Source organism: Staurois parvus, unplaced genomic scaffold (genome assembly GCF_062004578.1).
Source record: "Staurois parvus isolate SC_StPar_1 unplaced genomic scaffold, SC_StPar_1.0 ptg000019l, whole genome shotgun sequence".
Taxonomy (NCBI): Eukaryota; Metazoa; Chordata; class Amphibia; order Anura; family Ranidae; genus Staurois; species Staurois parvus.
The window spans coordinates 12985706-13001440 of record NW_028317815.1 but is presented as its reverse complement, the minus strand read 5'-3'; the positions used below and the strand labels follow the sequence as shown (position 1 = coordinate 13001440).

Sequence of the window (15735 nt, the reverse complement as noted above, 5' to 3'; positions counted from 1 at the left end):
CAGCTGTGCATGGTAGCCAATCACTTTCTAACTTCAGCTTGTTCAATTAAGTTTTGACAATTAAACCTGCAAACTGATTGGTTTCTATGCAGAGCAGCACCAGATTTTGCCCTCTCTAGTTTTGTAAATAACCCTCTTAGTATGTAATGAACCTACTATCAAAAGAGGTAAACTGTAATAGCTGTGTTCCCGTTAATAGACTCTGTTTTTATTTTTTATTTTTCTACCATTTTTAGTATTCTTATATCCTTTACATCTACCACACATATGAAAACCTTTTATGTCAATTACTCTCACTTTGTAGCACAGTAAAGCCTTCTTAATACAGTATGTATTCACCTGTCTCTTTACATTACATATGCCACATATAAGTGAAAATAAACCTTCGTTTCAGGACAGTGTGTGAAACCATGCAAATAATGCAGTTTGGAATGAATGGCTGCAACATTTTAGGTTATATTCCACTATGATTTGCATGATTCCATCCAGTGTCCTGAAATGAGGAATAATCCTCTTAATTTGGGGAAAATATTTTTTTAATTGGTTTTAAAAACCAGTAAACATATTCCCCTATTTGCATAGTAACTAATCCTATTCTGCTAATGATAGTTCTCCATGGGGGATTCTCTATATTTTTTTGGGTATCAGGAAAAAATTATGTTATAGTCATCCCTGGTGCAGTGGGGACCAATATAAGATGTCATATGTATGCTAATCACTCAGAATCTTCTTAACCTCTTCTAAAGTATATACTGGTCTGTCAGTAAAACTAGTACCCTTCCCCTCGTATTATCTGATCTTATCACTAGATTATGTTGGAGTATCATCTGTATTATACTTTTGTTTATTATACTCTTTTATCTGTATTTTTCAATATTACTATCTTATGTTATATGGAATTCTAAAGCTAGTTCTCAAAATACATTAAATTACAAAGTTGAGTCATAGATGGATTAAAGTTTGATCTATTTCTCAAACTCGTATGTAAAATTTTATCATGCTTTTATGCTATTAACTTTATTATGTGGGCCTTCCTTATTCAAGATTTTTTTTAATGCTTAGTCTACTTATGAACTTTTGCACATCTCCATATAAATCATACTTTCTCATATGTCTGTTTCCTATAAACTTCTTTTTCTTTGGATAATAATTTTGATGTTCTCTTTGATCCTTAAAAAGGACAGTGTCTGTATAGTTCTTAGATTAATGTTGTTGAAAATTCTTTGTGTGCAGTTTAACATACTATCCGTTCTGTGTTCCTCATCTTCCACCTTGTGTTCTCTGTTTGTTACTTTGATTAAACATTTTTTAAATCTTTCACATCTATTTGATATTTATTTTTTTCAATTTATACAGTCTGTGTTTTAACGAATAAATGTTGTTTGCTTTCCCATTATATATTCTTTTAATCATACAAAGAGTGTTCTTTTATTTTAATGATCTCATCTTTTTAATTGCATTAAAAATGTCATAATTTCAAACCTAGAGTGGTTAAGCAGTGATATCTATTTAATATCATCCTCCTGGGATCTTTCCTCATCATTGGGGGTCAGTTCCCATCTCAAACCTCTAGGAATAAAATTGTCAGCCAAATAGATTTCTAACATCACTTAATCCCGCTATGTATTGACTTCCTTTTTCATTGTGGAAGGTGAATGTTTAACACTATCTCAATGTCATTAGATACTCCTGCACCTGGAGTTTCTATAAGCCTTCAAACACACAGGCTTCAACAATCACTGGATATATTGAACCAAAATTACTTCAGGTCAAAAACATTTGTGGATAAGCCTCCTCACAGCCAGATCCCAGCAGGTTGTGTAATGTCAGGCACTGCAATCTCCCCCCTGCCTCTCACATGCTGAAAGCCTAAAATTCCCTCTTGATCTGATCTGGGGATGTATACCTGTATGGCCTAGAAGTAAGCTTTTAATCAGCTTTTGAACAGAAATGATCAAATGCAATGTGGAGTTTTTGCATTGATGCAGCAATCCCACCATATGGGTATTTGATGAAGCATCAGTCATTAAGACTTTTGCACAGTTGCTATTTTTTACCTACAGTATGTCTATACACTTGTTATTGCACTAGTGTCTCTATGTATAGGAAAGAGAATATCTTAAATATGGTGGAAATTAGTAGAAGTAGAAAAAAATCTCTTTATGAATGTAGTCTGGCCTCAGCAACATGTAGTGTTTCACTCAAAGGTCCATCCATGATGTTGTTGCTTTGTGGTAGAAACTATTTTTTTTTAATATATATTTAGTTGCAGAGATGCAGGGCAAGACCCCAGCTACAGTAATTGTCAAAGGGAAAGCTGTGAATGGTATGTTTCTTATAAATAGTGATAAATCTTTTCTTCTCTTTCACGTATCATTATTTTAAAGTTAAAACATTTATTTGCATATTTTGTGTGTATGCCAATGCGGCTAACAAGCAAATTAGAGTCTTCTCTAACTACAGTAGAGATGCTCCCACTAGTCTTGTTTCATTTCCCAGTAATAAAGTCTTAATACAAATTTGTTCTGTCAAGAATAATGGGACCTTTTTGTAATTTCCAAAGCAGGCGTACAGGTCTAGAAATTAGGAAATTCGGAAATTCAGTTCTGGGTTAACTAACCCTCTAAACAATGCCTTAGTATTTGAAAGACCTCAGAAAAGAAGGTGATTGATGTTCACAACCTATATTCTGCTAATTCAGTAAATATTCATTTGCTGCAGAAAAATGAATGCATGTATCAGTATATTTTATTAGATGCAAATTGGTGTCTATGGGAGCTCTTTGCCATTATAACAACTAGATGTTACAAAAGATAGGGGTTTTGTCCTTGGCATATATACTATATGTGTTGTACCCAGATTTGTAAAAAATATATTAATGGCACAGTAGTCCTTAAAACTGATATTTTGGTTTTGGAAGGATGAAATATGACTAAATCCACTGTCTTCTTCCATTTCCTCAAGCAGAATCCCTTTTAGCCATGTTTAATGTGCACGTCATGGTCCAGCATCCCCAGGGTCATTGTTCTGACTTAAAAGGATACTGTTTGATAATTAATAAGGTTGGTTGATTCCAAGCAATATTCAGCTATAACTGCTTTATCTGGAAGGTTACAGTGGTGGGGGTGGGGGAAGGCATGGACGGAGGAGGATTTCAACTAATAGAAGAGGCATCAGAAAAAGGATCACATCCTACTGACTGTACAATATATCCCTTGTGCTGACCTTTCTATTTTTTATTTTGACTGCACATAGGCTTTAATGATATATTAATAAATACAGAGCTGCATTGATTCTGGTTTTCATATTGGTTTTAATGATTGCATCATAAGATTCATTACATTTAGTCTGGGACTACATCTTTGGAAAGCAGAAAACTGCCAGTTGAAATAGACCACTAGGGACTAATTTTATCTTGTACTTTTATGAATCCCGTATTCCTAGAATATTAAAATTTCCATGGCATGGAATATGTGAATGTATTTATTGTTACCCTTAGTAGCACATCTTAACTGCAATGGCCAAAATGTTTGTTTGTGAGTACACAAATACAAAAAATTAGTTACAGTGGTCAGGCCCATCTATTGTTGGTATACAGAGTTGTCAGCTTCTGAAAACAATTTATTAACATTGGAAGTTTTACTGATGAAGCACATTTATACTGATATAAATTCAAAAAGAGAGTATAATTCCTGTACTTGCTACATTGTATTGTGCATACTGTATATTCTAAATAAAAAGAGATGAAAGACATCTATGATCAATGATTGCTTCATGTACAACTCACTTCTGAAGGGTTAGTGGGACACAATCACCTACTCCGCATTCACTATATAGAACATGAGTGTCAAACTGGCAGCCCTTCAACTGTTGCCAAACTACAAGTCCCATGAGGCATTGCAAGATTGACAGTTACAAGCATGACTCCCAAAGACAGAGGCATGATGGGATTTGTAGTTTTGCAACAGCTGGAGGGCAGCCAGTTTGACACCCCTGATATAGAAGGTGTGCCTAAACACCTGACCTGATTAATAGGTGTGTGAACACCTTCCCTTGGAGACTTGGAGAGGGGTGAAGTTGAGAATGGCATTATCATTAGGAAACAATAGAAATTATTCTTTGCTAATCTTTTTATACCCTGTTTGCACCATTCACTTTATTTTTTCATCATATACTGTACATGCAACTAGACCCTCCAAGATATTCTCATTTTTTCAAGAGTAGATTCTGTGTTTGATATTCTTTATAGATATCTAGATTATGATTTTAGATCATGTCATTTTTTAAACAAATGTGCTAAATATTTGAAAATATAACAAAAGGCAAGTTTTAGATAGAGTGGACAGGGATTATTATTATTATTATTATACAGTATTTATATAGCACCAGCAGTTTGCGCAGCGCTTTACAATATAAGGGAGACAGCACATTTACAATACATTTCAGTACAGAAGGAATGTGAGGGCCCTGCTCGTGGAGTTTACAATCTAACTTAATCTTTTTTAAATTGCAATCTGGCCCCCATTAGCTTCCATCACCATCCCTATTTGTACTGTTTATTACTATGACTGAGAGTGAAAGTAAAAGAAAATACCAAAATGTGGGTTGTTAGCAGAACAGGAATAGAGGGAAAATGTTTCAATAAGGACTCTAGTTCTGGTGACCCTGATGACAATCATGGATTCCCTCAAGTTCAAGGGATTATTTCCTCTTACTTCTTGTTTTGGCTAATGAACTGGAAGTTTAGAAAAATCTCACTAATATCACACAATAAAATCTGACAGGAGTTATATGCCTCCCATAATTTACCCAAAAGAAAAAAGTTTGCCCTTTAGTTCTATTTTAAGTTTATTTGAGTGCCAAGAAATGTGCACCTTAGCCACTGATGATGTGGCTATTATTTTAACTAGAATCTCAAGGTACAGGGGAGGTTAAATATTTTCTTGCAATTGAGAACAAGTCTGAAATTTACGCAGACCTTATCAAAAGATTTGTAGGAGGAAAGTCTATAGCATATACTGTATACAATATCTGTACTTGCATACATTGCATATAAGCAAATTGAAATGGACTTATAGACAGTATATTGTAAGATCGTGCTATACTGTATATCTTCCACTTACAAATCTCCTGTTGAAGCAGATTAATTATCTGAGAAAGACATTTAGAATATTTCTAATTTCCGTGCAACAACAAATTGTTTGTTAGTTGTGCAGTGCTGATTTTGAAGTGTACTAGGATGATATGTAATTGGTATATGTTAACATGGCATTTATGTATCTCCACCACCAGGTAAAGTGGTACATTTTACAGACACAATTCAAAAATAATATTGACAGGAGTGGGCTTCTTTTTATGGACATCCTATAATAAACTAGGTCAACCTTGTTACTTTAAAAGAAACAAAGCATGTTTTGTAATGTGCAATCATGCTAGCTCCCAAGTTTATAAAAGATTATAGTTGTACTTCAAATATTTTCTATTTGAAATAGCTACAAAGATTTTGTTTCCAATATGCTAATCAGCTGTATGTGTTTTTATAATATAATAAGATCAGACCCCCTTGCTAAATTAAATGCTAATAACACAAGGGTATGTTAAAAATGACATGTGGTCCCTTGCATGAAAAGACGTTATGATCCTCTGTACTAACAATTGGTACACCACCTTAACACCACCTTAACAATTTTGCAACATTTGAATAAAAGGGATGACTGAATTTGGCAGAAGCTTCCTTAATACTCTTATCTCTTTAATGTTTTGCCATGCAGTATACGTAAGACTTGAGCTATGTGATTTTCATATTTCAAACCACTGTATTCTATCATTATTTCTTGTGTTGGAACCATGCTTTTTATGTCCTTTGTCTTTGAAGTTCTCTTTCTGATCCCTAATTAATTTTAAATTATGTGCAGACTGTGTATCAAGACAATGATGGAGCATAATCTATTTAAACTTTTTAATATCCTTTTTTCAGCTACCCTTTATCTCATTTTTGTTTACTTTCACGTTTTTTATTTCACAATTTCTTTGGTTTTTATGGTTTTCTTTTTTTTTGTTTTTTATGTTCTGAGATTGGTTGTATGTTGAATTGTTTAAACTATACTGGCAGTTTTTTTAAAAAAAGGTTTACTGCCTGTAGTTATTTATATGTAAGCCTTTTTAGCTAAAATATTTATGTATGCTGTACAGTGTTTATATGTAAAAAAAAATAAAAATCTATATATACAGTATACGAATTTTAGCCAAAATTATTTCTATGTACAGTGTGTATTTGTACATCTATAAATGAAGCACACTCCTAGATAGATGGTAAATTTAGTTCGGGCTCATTGCATGCAATGCAGCTGCATTTTTGTTATTAGGTAAATTTAGTTTTGGCTCACTGTAATCAGTGTAGCTGTTTTTGATTGTTTAGGTCTGTTCTGTTTTTCACAGGCTGCAAGTTTGATTATTCCCCCTGGAATCTAGAACTCTTTGGGTGGTTCTGGAACATAGGTGTGGAGTAAGGCAAATGGGCAGCATAAATATTTATACTGCCTCAGCCAATACCTGTGCGAGAGCACACAAATGGTTGTTGGGAAAGTGTGTAAACAGTTTGAGACCTGTAACAGAACTGTCTTGTCCCTGAGGCAATCTGATCACAGCCTAAGGGCACTGTCTTGCCACCTGGGCAAGCCTGCCATGTGCTTGCTGGACATCTTGGTCCCAGCTGGGTGAGCTGGGACCCTGGTTTTGCTGGAAGTTGCTGGAACTGGCTGAGGGGGCCTGTCATCTGTTGATCTAGTCTGGTATCACAGGGAGACAGTGTCTGGAAGGCACTGGAAGGAGGCAGCCAATCATCTGAAGACATTTTTGAGTACAAATAGTTGTGAAAGATCTTAGAGATTTTGCATTGTTGCCACCCCTTCTGGTCTTAGAGAGTCAGCTGTGTGTAAAGGGGACATAGTGTCCAGTGTCCTGAAGAGCTTAGTATATTTAATTCCCAGTAAAATGACTTTGCTTGGACTGTCCAGAGAGGAAGAATAATCTCATCAAGTTGCTGCTACAACACTTCATTGCTGGCTCATAGTTTTACAGAAGAGAAGGTGTCCCCCTATTTGTACATAGTTTTGGAGTATCCCACTCAATCCCCTAACCCCATCCAAGTTACCTAAAAATAACACCAAAAAGATAATAGCCCTGGACTGTTCATTGAGCCAAAGAGTGACTGTGATTGTGTGCCTAGATGCAGGGCAACTACTGGGAAAAGAACCTAGGGCATCCTTCTAGTGACTCCTACGGGGGATAGTGCTCCAGACACAAAAGGGTTAGGGGGCCAATGTTTGCTGCGCTATTTAGCTTAGCATTTTTTACAGAATCCTCACTTCTCCCTGCATTGGTCAGCCTCAATCATTATATCAAATTTACCTTCAGGTTTACCATTACCTTCACTGTTACACATGGCAACCAGCTCTATGAATCAAAAATGTGTTACGTATTTCATCATTGTCAGCTGTATTAACATCTGTTTTTTTAACACTTGTCATGGCTGCATCTGCACTGCAAAGTGGTTGCTTCTCATGCCATCCTTAGAGTTCACCAACTCCACTAGCCCATGACACTCCACAAGCTACAGCTTTGACTGCTGGTGGTCATTATAAGGAACCAGGTTTTCATCAACCTCTTTGGCAACACCTCACAATTTTTTACTCTTTTGTGGGTCACGGGCAAAATTTCTGCTGGTTGCTTTCTTTTGCAGCCCCCTGTCTTGTGAGGGAATCAGAGCATATAAACTTATTAAGCCCACTTTTTTTGTAGCAGTTATTGTCATCTTGAAGCTTAAAAAGATTTTTTTTGGCCTTGATGTAAACTAAAACAATTACTTGACCTAATTGTTAAATGTTATCACTGTGTACCATACCATTAATTTATGAATGTTTTAGTTACTTTTCTTTGTCTTTTGAAAGGTTGCAAACTAATATTTATAATCAGCTAGCTTGGCATTTATGCTACTGCAGATTCTTTCCTCTTCTATACCTTACTCAATTTGCATGCTTAATTTCACTTATTGTTATTAAAGTCATAGTTTTACACTCAGAACACCTCCCATAGGGTAGTTTCATACTATGTGTGTTGTCAATGAGCAGTCTGCCATGTGACATAAGATACTTGAATCTAACTTTTTTTATGAATTGTTATCATATACTGTATATTTTTTTAATAATGAGTAGTCAAAGCCCTCAGTAAAATGATCAAAATATATGAGTTCCTCCAAGGAAGAAGTTTCAACACCTTTCCATTTTAATGCTGTTAGATATCTGGCTGGGGTAAACATAGGTAATCATAGCTGTTAATCAGCTTTAGAAAAGCTAGTCTGGGTAGAAGCAGGAGGAAGAATATGGGGTAAAAGGGGATTCAGACATCAAAAACTTAGTGGATTAAAGTATGGACAATCTTCCAGTAGGGTTTGATGAGTGAGCAGTACAAATGGATGTGGTGAAGGGATCTATGTTCTGTCATTGCCCAATGAATATATAGCATGGAGAAGTTCTGTGGTCTAGTACCAGTGAAAAATTATTTTATATTAATTCTCCTTATATATATAGAGTATATATCAAGCTCTTCGGTGCCTGGGACCATATCATTTGTCATTTTTCCAGAGGTAGCTCCTCCCCCAGAATTTTCTCATATTTTTTATTATAAGAGTGTTTGTTTAATTTTTGAAAAAGGAGAGCATTCAGCACTTTATAAATATTCGTCCTTTGTGTGAGAGGCCCACTAGTGATATTTCCTTAAAGGGAGTCAAAGAGTGACTGGGCATAAATTTATAAAACGCATGTTTTGGCAGATCAGATTTCTCTTGAAGCTGCTAAAAAGAGCATACTTTTCTAGTTCTGACATCCACCAGGAGTCCAAAGTGAATCAACACCTTGGACATCCACAGCTGAGACATCTGTCTATGCAAAATTGAGGGCTTAAATAAAATAGGGGTCAGCAATGACAAATCTGTTGTCAAATAATATATGCGCATTTAGTACATTGCCACAGGCATCTGATGAACACCATGAATTGAAGCAACCTAGATGGTTCCACATCTACATTACTGCTCCACATCACAGAGTTGGGGTGAACTGGCACAAAACCACAACTTTAGTCCATCAATTAAAAGCATGTAGAGTAGACCAGGAGGCCAGACCCCACAGGTTATTCTGTTAGTATTTTATTATGTTTGGGAATGCTAAACTGCCCTGAAAAGAATAAATGACCGATCTGGGAACCCTGTGTCACTTATATCATTGGGTCTAGTAGGTTGATTTGATTTGAGTAGGGAATTTCTAATTTTGTGATTTGGGGGAGAAAGTTTAATTCCACCACGTGATATGATTGAATGCTTACCTCCTGCTTTGACCCCTTGATGTACAATTTCTCCAGGTGGTTATACTGAACAGAAAGCCCCAGTGGTAGGGGATGTGAGCATCACGGAATGTAGTCAGTGGTTGTAGAAGTCTACATTATTTCAGTTTGAACCTGGAGGGATACAGCTGTAGCTGAGCCTTATTAAAATCACTATTTTGCATGTTGCATGCTTTGCACATGATGTCCTCTTTGAGACAGTAAGAGTGGATTCTGCAAATTACCTCTCTAGGTTCTGAGGGGGGCCTTTGGAAAGCAAAGAGTAGTGTGTTTTATCTATTTCAGTCTGATGAGAAGAAGGGTCCCCAAGGTTATTGTTAAAGCAGTTGTAAAGGTATATATTTTTGATTAAAATAATAAACGTTATACCTACCTGCTGTGTGCAATGGTATTATACAGAGTGGCCCCGAATCTCCTCTTCTAGAGTTACCCCAATGGTGCTGTCCATTCCTTTTCTTCTCTGAGTGCCCCCATAGCAAGCCACTTGCTATGGGGGGCACTCATGCAGGCTTGCGCCCAAGCCAGGCTTTATGCGTTGTGACATTATGAAAGGCAACGTGATTGAGGGGCGCTGTGTTTCACCTTACATGCTTTCATATGTAGGAAACTAAGGTGGGATCCGGTCCAGGTTTTCCGGGCCACCTTGACTGTGTTTGGTTCCGAAACATATTTTCCTTTCCACTTGTGACCACCAGCAGGTGGAATAAATAAAGCTGGACTGGAACAAGAGGTTGCTCTTGGCCTGGGACTCAGGAAGTCATACCTGGGAGAGAGCTGTGGATGTAAACATTTACAAGAAAGGAAAAGGTGTGCACAACATTTTGTTTTGTTGGTGACTGGAAAAAAGCCTTCACCTTCAGATAGGAATCTCTGCTGTTTAGTTAGTGCCTGTATGGATTTATTTTCTGTTTTGTTTTGTTTATATTCCATGCAACCTTTTAAATAAAACTGGCTACAAGTCAGACTTTTAAGAAAGACTGGACTGCCTTTTTCCCAGGGAAGGTGATTCGCATCTGAGCTAACCCTCACAGCATCTATAGACATACACAGTGTGGCTCGGCCCTTGCTCTCTCTTCACAGGATTTGATTGACAACAGCAGGAGCCATTGGTCTGTGAGATAGAAAGAGAGAAGACAAGCACTACTGCAGATCGGCACAGCGCTGAATTGAAAGAGGAGCCAGCTGTGTATTTTAGGGGGAACTGGGGGAACTGTTCATAGAAGGTTGTTTTTACCTTAATGTAGAGAATGCATTAAGATTAAAAAAAAAATCTCATGCCTTTAAAATGAAATTGAAGATTACCTGTAGTGTGTCTATTAGATCTACCCAGTTCACAGCTTCAGGCAAGTCTTTATTTCCGATACTGGTCCTATGGTCCTTATTGTCTAGGTCTTCTTGGTGCCTCTGAATGTCTTGTATGGTAGAATTTTAGGTAATAATTTAAGCAAAAAGTATGTTAACCCCTATGATTGAAGTTCATCCTCTACTCTCCTTTGATTCGTTCTGTAAGGTAATACAAATCTGCACTAAGAGTGTTGATTTCTGTGCAGCAAGTCAGGACTGTCTTATTAGCATCATGGACCCCTGGGTAAAGGTAATGCCTTGGGCCCCCTAACAGCTTGCCCCAATTTTTACACCTACTCTCAAGACGTATAAATAGCTGATCGAATTAAACACATATTAGTAATTTCAATAAAATTGATTTTAAATGATAAGAAATCATGCCTTAAATCAAAGATTATTCATCACAAAGGGCACATTACGAGAGGATTAAGAAGGCACAATACAGAAATCAGAAGGGCACAGTACAGGTTGCAGGGCACTGCCTGGGACATGACCATCTTGGGACAGTTTAGTGAAAGGCATGATTGTCCCACCAAATCCATGACAATTGATGAATATGATGTAATGCAAGATTATCATGAGGCCCCCATGCACTCAGGGTCCCTGGGCAAACCCCAGGGATGCCCATACATTAAGGTGGCCCTGCAGAAAGTGTCACACATGTTCTGTAAGGGTTGGGAGGTTGCTGCCATCTTGTAGGTATAAGTAGGGTCATGGCCAGAGTGGACCTCATGAGTGATATCAGTGGAGGTGCAGTGCCTAGGAAACAAGGTAATCAGTGTGTCCATGTCCTGTCGTGTGGCTAGGCAGTTGGTGAAGTTGTAGTAGGAATAAACTCAGCTCCACAGTCAGATTGTTGCTTGTAATACTGGACTCCCTAGATCCAGCTTTGGGAGTGTCTGGAGGATTGAGGACCATGCATTCCCCTGCAGTAGATAAGCTGTTTAAGGTGGTATTTGGTTCAGCTGTGAAATAGGTTGTCTGTGTGGCAGGGTTTGGGTAGTCAGGGGGAATCAGTGCATTCCCTGATGAGGACCAGAAGAATCTTGTGGGGAGGCAGCTCAAGCAGGTCTGTGAGCATTTGATCCTGAAGGTGAGGAGTCAATATCATCTGCAAATGTGGCTGTGCCTTGGATGTTGAGATTGATAGTCTGCAGCAGGGCCGCTGTGTTGAAGGTAGGGCTGGCCTGGGAATTTGGCACCATTTTGGCAGCATGCTGGGAGAGACAATCTTTTGGGAATTCAAAGTAGGCTTTAATGCCCTGGGAAGATGCAACAGGCTTTTGGGTAGATGCTGGTTTACAGGCTTGAGTCCCTATGAAGAAGTCATGTGATTGCGACGCAATGCATTGGACAGAACCGGGTGATGTCACGGCCGAGACAGGAAGACGCTGTTTACACCTCTGTGGAATGCAGATTGTGCCTATTTTTAACTACTTATGTGAATGACATTCTCTTATTTAATAAATTATTGATTTGGATTACTACAATATGGGCGGCCTTTCTCACTAAGTGGAGAAAGAGCAGTATCCAGCGCCTGGGGGATTTTAAAAACAAAAGCGTATTTGACCCATATGAAAGTATAGGTCAATTTTGGAGGTGAGCAACCACTTCTCACATTGGTGGAGCACGGTTGTTATATCACAGTGGGAATTCTACTCTGGTTTGGATTGAAAAGTGTTACACTTTTGATGCACACTGATTCTTTCTGTATATGTGATGGACATTTAATTCAGTAATATTGTATGCACTTTATTTATTTACTTTTCATACGAGTTGCACATGTGGAACATGGATATGATGGTATATTAGTAGATACTATGAGCATCATTCAGATTTGTATTATGAAATGTGGTGATCATACACTATTAAGTTTATTTATTTAACTATACAGCATTTGAGATGTGTATCATTAATATTGGAGATTTACAGCACTAGGTTGTGGTCTTAACGTGTCAAGATTTTTTTTGTAAAGTTTGTCGCATATTTTTTATTCAATCCTTAATATATTTGTAGCACTGAGTTGCAGTATCAATATCTTCACAGCATTAACACTTTAGAGAATTAGCGCTGCACCATCCATCATCTTATACAGTGTGGAAATTTATATAGGATTTCACATTTTGACCTTAAATGCACTTTAAGTCTGACCAAGAAAAGCTCTTAATTGCCTGCCAATTGTGTTTATATCCCTAGCGTGACAGTCACCATACTTTGAAATAACATGCATTGGAAAGTGCCACTTTGAGTAGAGGCGCAGAACTGTTTCCCTGCTTGCCTGTATATGCAGAGTTATATTCTATAGTGATGTAAGGGCCATCTGTCAAAGAGATACTCAAGAGATAGCCCCATTTATCTCTATGGAATATTAATTGATAAACACAGCTAGAGATAGAAGAATTAAAATATAAACAAAGCTGCGGCTCAGGTCAGGTTGGACCTATGATATTATGCATGGTATGTGAACATCTGGAGTCTGTTGTATAGAAAGAAGGGTGAGAATGTGGTGGTATATTACCTTATTTTAAGGTGGCATTGTAATTGGTGAGGGTTTGAAAACATGAAGCTGCCACTTATTTGGTTCCTACAATTTTGAACTGTAAGTTATACAGTATATTCAACAAATAAAGTTTTCTGCCCTAGTTAACCTTCTCCCTCTTCCGGCAGTGAAAAATCATATTTAACTACCCCTTTTCCCCCAGTCTCCTGGGTCTATACATCAATTTAATACCACTCAGACCCTCCTCTCCACTCCTCCCAAGACCTCCTGCTCTCAAGCTCTCTATTCTCCTTCTCCCATGCTCGTCTCCAGGACTTCTCCAGAGCATCTCCCATCTTCCAGAACTCTCTACCTCAGTTTGTCTGGCTATCTCCTACTCTGGCAGCATTTAGGCGATCCCTGAACTCATCTCTTCAGGGAAGCCTATCAGATCTTCAACTAACTGAACTTTTAACTCTTCAGCTCATCCCCCACAATTATAACCTTTTATACCACCCTATTAGACTGTAAGCTAATATGAGCAGGGCCCCCTTTCCCTCTTGTTTTTTTTTTTATTGTATTGTACCTGTACTGTCTCTCTTTAAATTGTAAAGCACTGCACAAACTAGCGCTATGTAAAGCCTGTATCATAATATTGTATTTCAGTATTTTTGTCACATTTGCATAGTTTTCCTTTCATCCAAATTCCAGGTTCTAAAATATTTCTCGGGTTTATTTACTTATTATGTTGGCTATGAAAACCAAACTTCTCAACTAGGTGTAGGAGACCTAAATAACAACAATACCAATATCTAGAAACTTTGATATGACTGACAGCCAATTATGTAGGAAACTTGTTTTCCCACTTTTTGAGAACTGAAGAACAGGAGCACCTTGAATATCATAAAGAGTTTATTTTAGAATCTTCACAATCCTCACAGCAGTTGTTTCAAATTCACACCTTGCATAGAGAGTGTATGTGCATATGTTAATGGAGTTATGAGGCAATAAGTGTGTATTTGAATATGTAAATTATATCTATAGGGGTTATATCTATAGGGGTTAATTTATTAGAGGAAAAAAAACTGTTAATTTTGCAAAGTGAAAGTTCACTGAGATGTAAATAAAGCTCTCTTCAATTACCCAATCATGTGCTAGCACCTTTCATAACATGTTAGGTTACATTGTGTTACTCTACACCCATATTCAGGGCTAAAAGGATGTTCTCCCCCCACCAGCTGTCAAAAACGCGGTCATGCAGGGCTCTGCCTGCCTTGCTGCGTCACTCATTCACAGTCCTCTGTGAATGGAAAACTTCAAGTCCCAGCAGCCTTAGTGGCTGTCGGGTGGTAGTTCTCAATTAACTAGCACAGCTCTGTGAGCACTGTGGTAGTTCATTCAGTCTTCCTGTCAGTATCTGTGTTTCCCCGTACGTGGTCCGAGAAAGCAGATACACTGACAGGTCTGCAGGAGACCTGCATGGCACCAGCAATCTGCTGATCGTTGGTGCAATGCTTTTCAGGCTTATGCAACAAAAAATAAAAAAAATGCACTATTTTTACCTGCAAAAAATGTTAATTTATTATTTTTTTGTCAAAAGGTGAATTTATCTTTTAAAGCCAGTATGTCCACTCAAAGTTATGTTGTGAGAACCAGGCAATTGCAGATTAAACATGGACAAGAATGTGGGAACTGTTTCACAAAGAATGATGGATTTTTCTAGCTAACTAGGCTTACATCAACACAGACTGCTGTTTTCAATAACTGTACAAACTGTAAGATGCTGCAAGTTTCATCCATGTACTTTGATTTTTTTATTATTATTTGTATTATTATTGTTATTACATCTTGATAACTTGTCTTTCCTTGATTTTTTTGTCTTATTTCAGATATGATGTCGACTGCAAAAGTCCCAATTTAGCAAAACATGTAAGTTGAAATTTCATGGTCCTTCATTTCTTATATTGTCATGGGTTTAATATTTTGGGCCTTTTGTGAGCAGAAAAAATGTTTTTGTTTTGTTTGTTTTCATTTAGCTTTCTTGTTTTTTAACCTATAGTGTATAAATGACTTTAGAAGCTCAAAGATTTTTATTGTCATCAATAATCACTGACATCAATAAACATTAAAAACATGTTGGATGCTTCAAATATAGTATGAAATGTATTTGAAAATATAGATGTCTGAAAAAAAAACACTGCCCATAATTTTTGCAATGAATATTGTTTGATCGATGTCTTCATTGTATAATTACATGCATTAGTTAGGTTTAAAGAAAGACGCTTGTCCATTTAGTTCAAATATGTTGGGCTAGTTCTGAAAAAGTTCCAACTTATATAAATACTTTTAATAATACACAGTAGATAGTCTTCATTCTGCAGATACACTATATGTAGAGTATTAATTAGAGAATGTTTACGTTGCTTGATTCTAGATGACTTTATCAACGAGAATGACAAAAGTCACACCAGGTACACAAACCCATTGGTTTTTATAGTGTGGCCCCTGCAGACTGC

General features: G+C 37.2%; 1 protein-coding gene across 1 annotated transcript in view; it reads left to right on the top strand.

Moving 5' to 3' along the window:
• The window catches only part of CPNE8 (copine 8), a 325161-nt gene that overhangs the window by 148836 nt on the left and 160590 nt on the right, over positions 1 to 15735 (top strand). The window contains exon 5 of the mRNA XM_089684926.1: positions 15109 to 15148. Coding sequence (XP_089541052.1) covers positions 15109 to 15148 — 40 coding nt within the window. The remainder of the gene's footprint in view (positions 1 to 15108; positions 15149 to 15735) is intronic.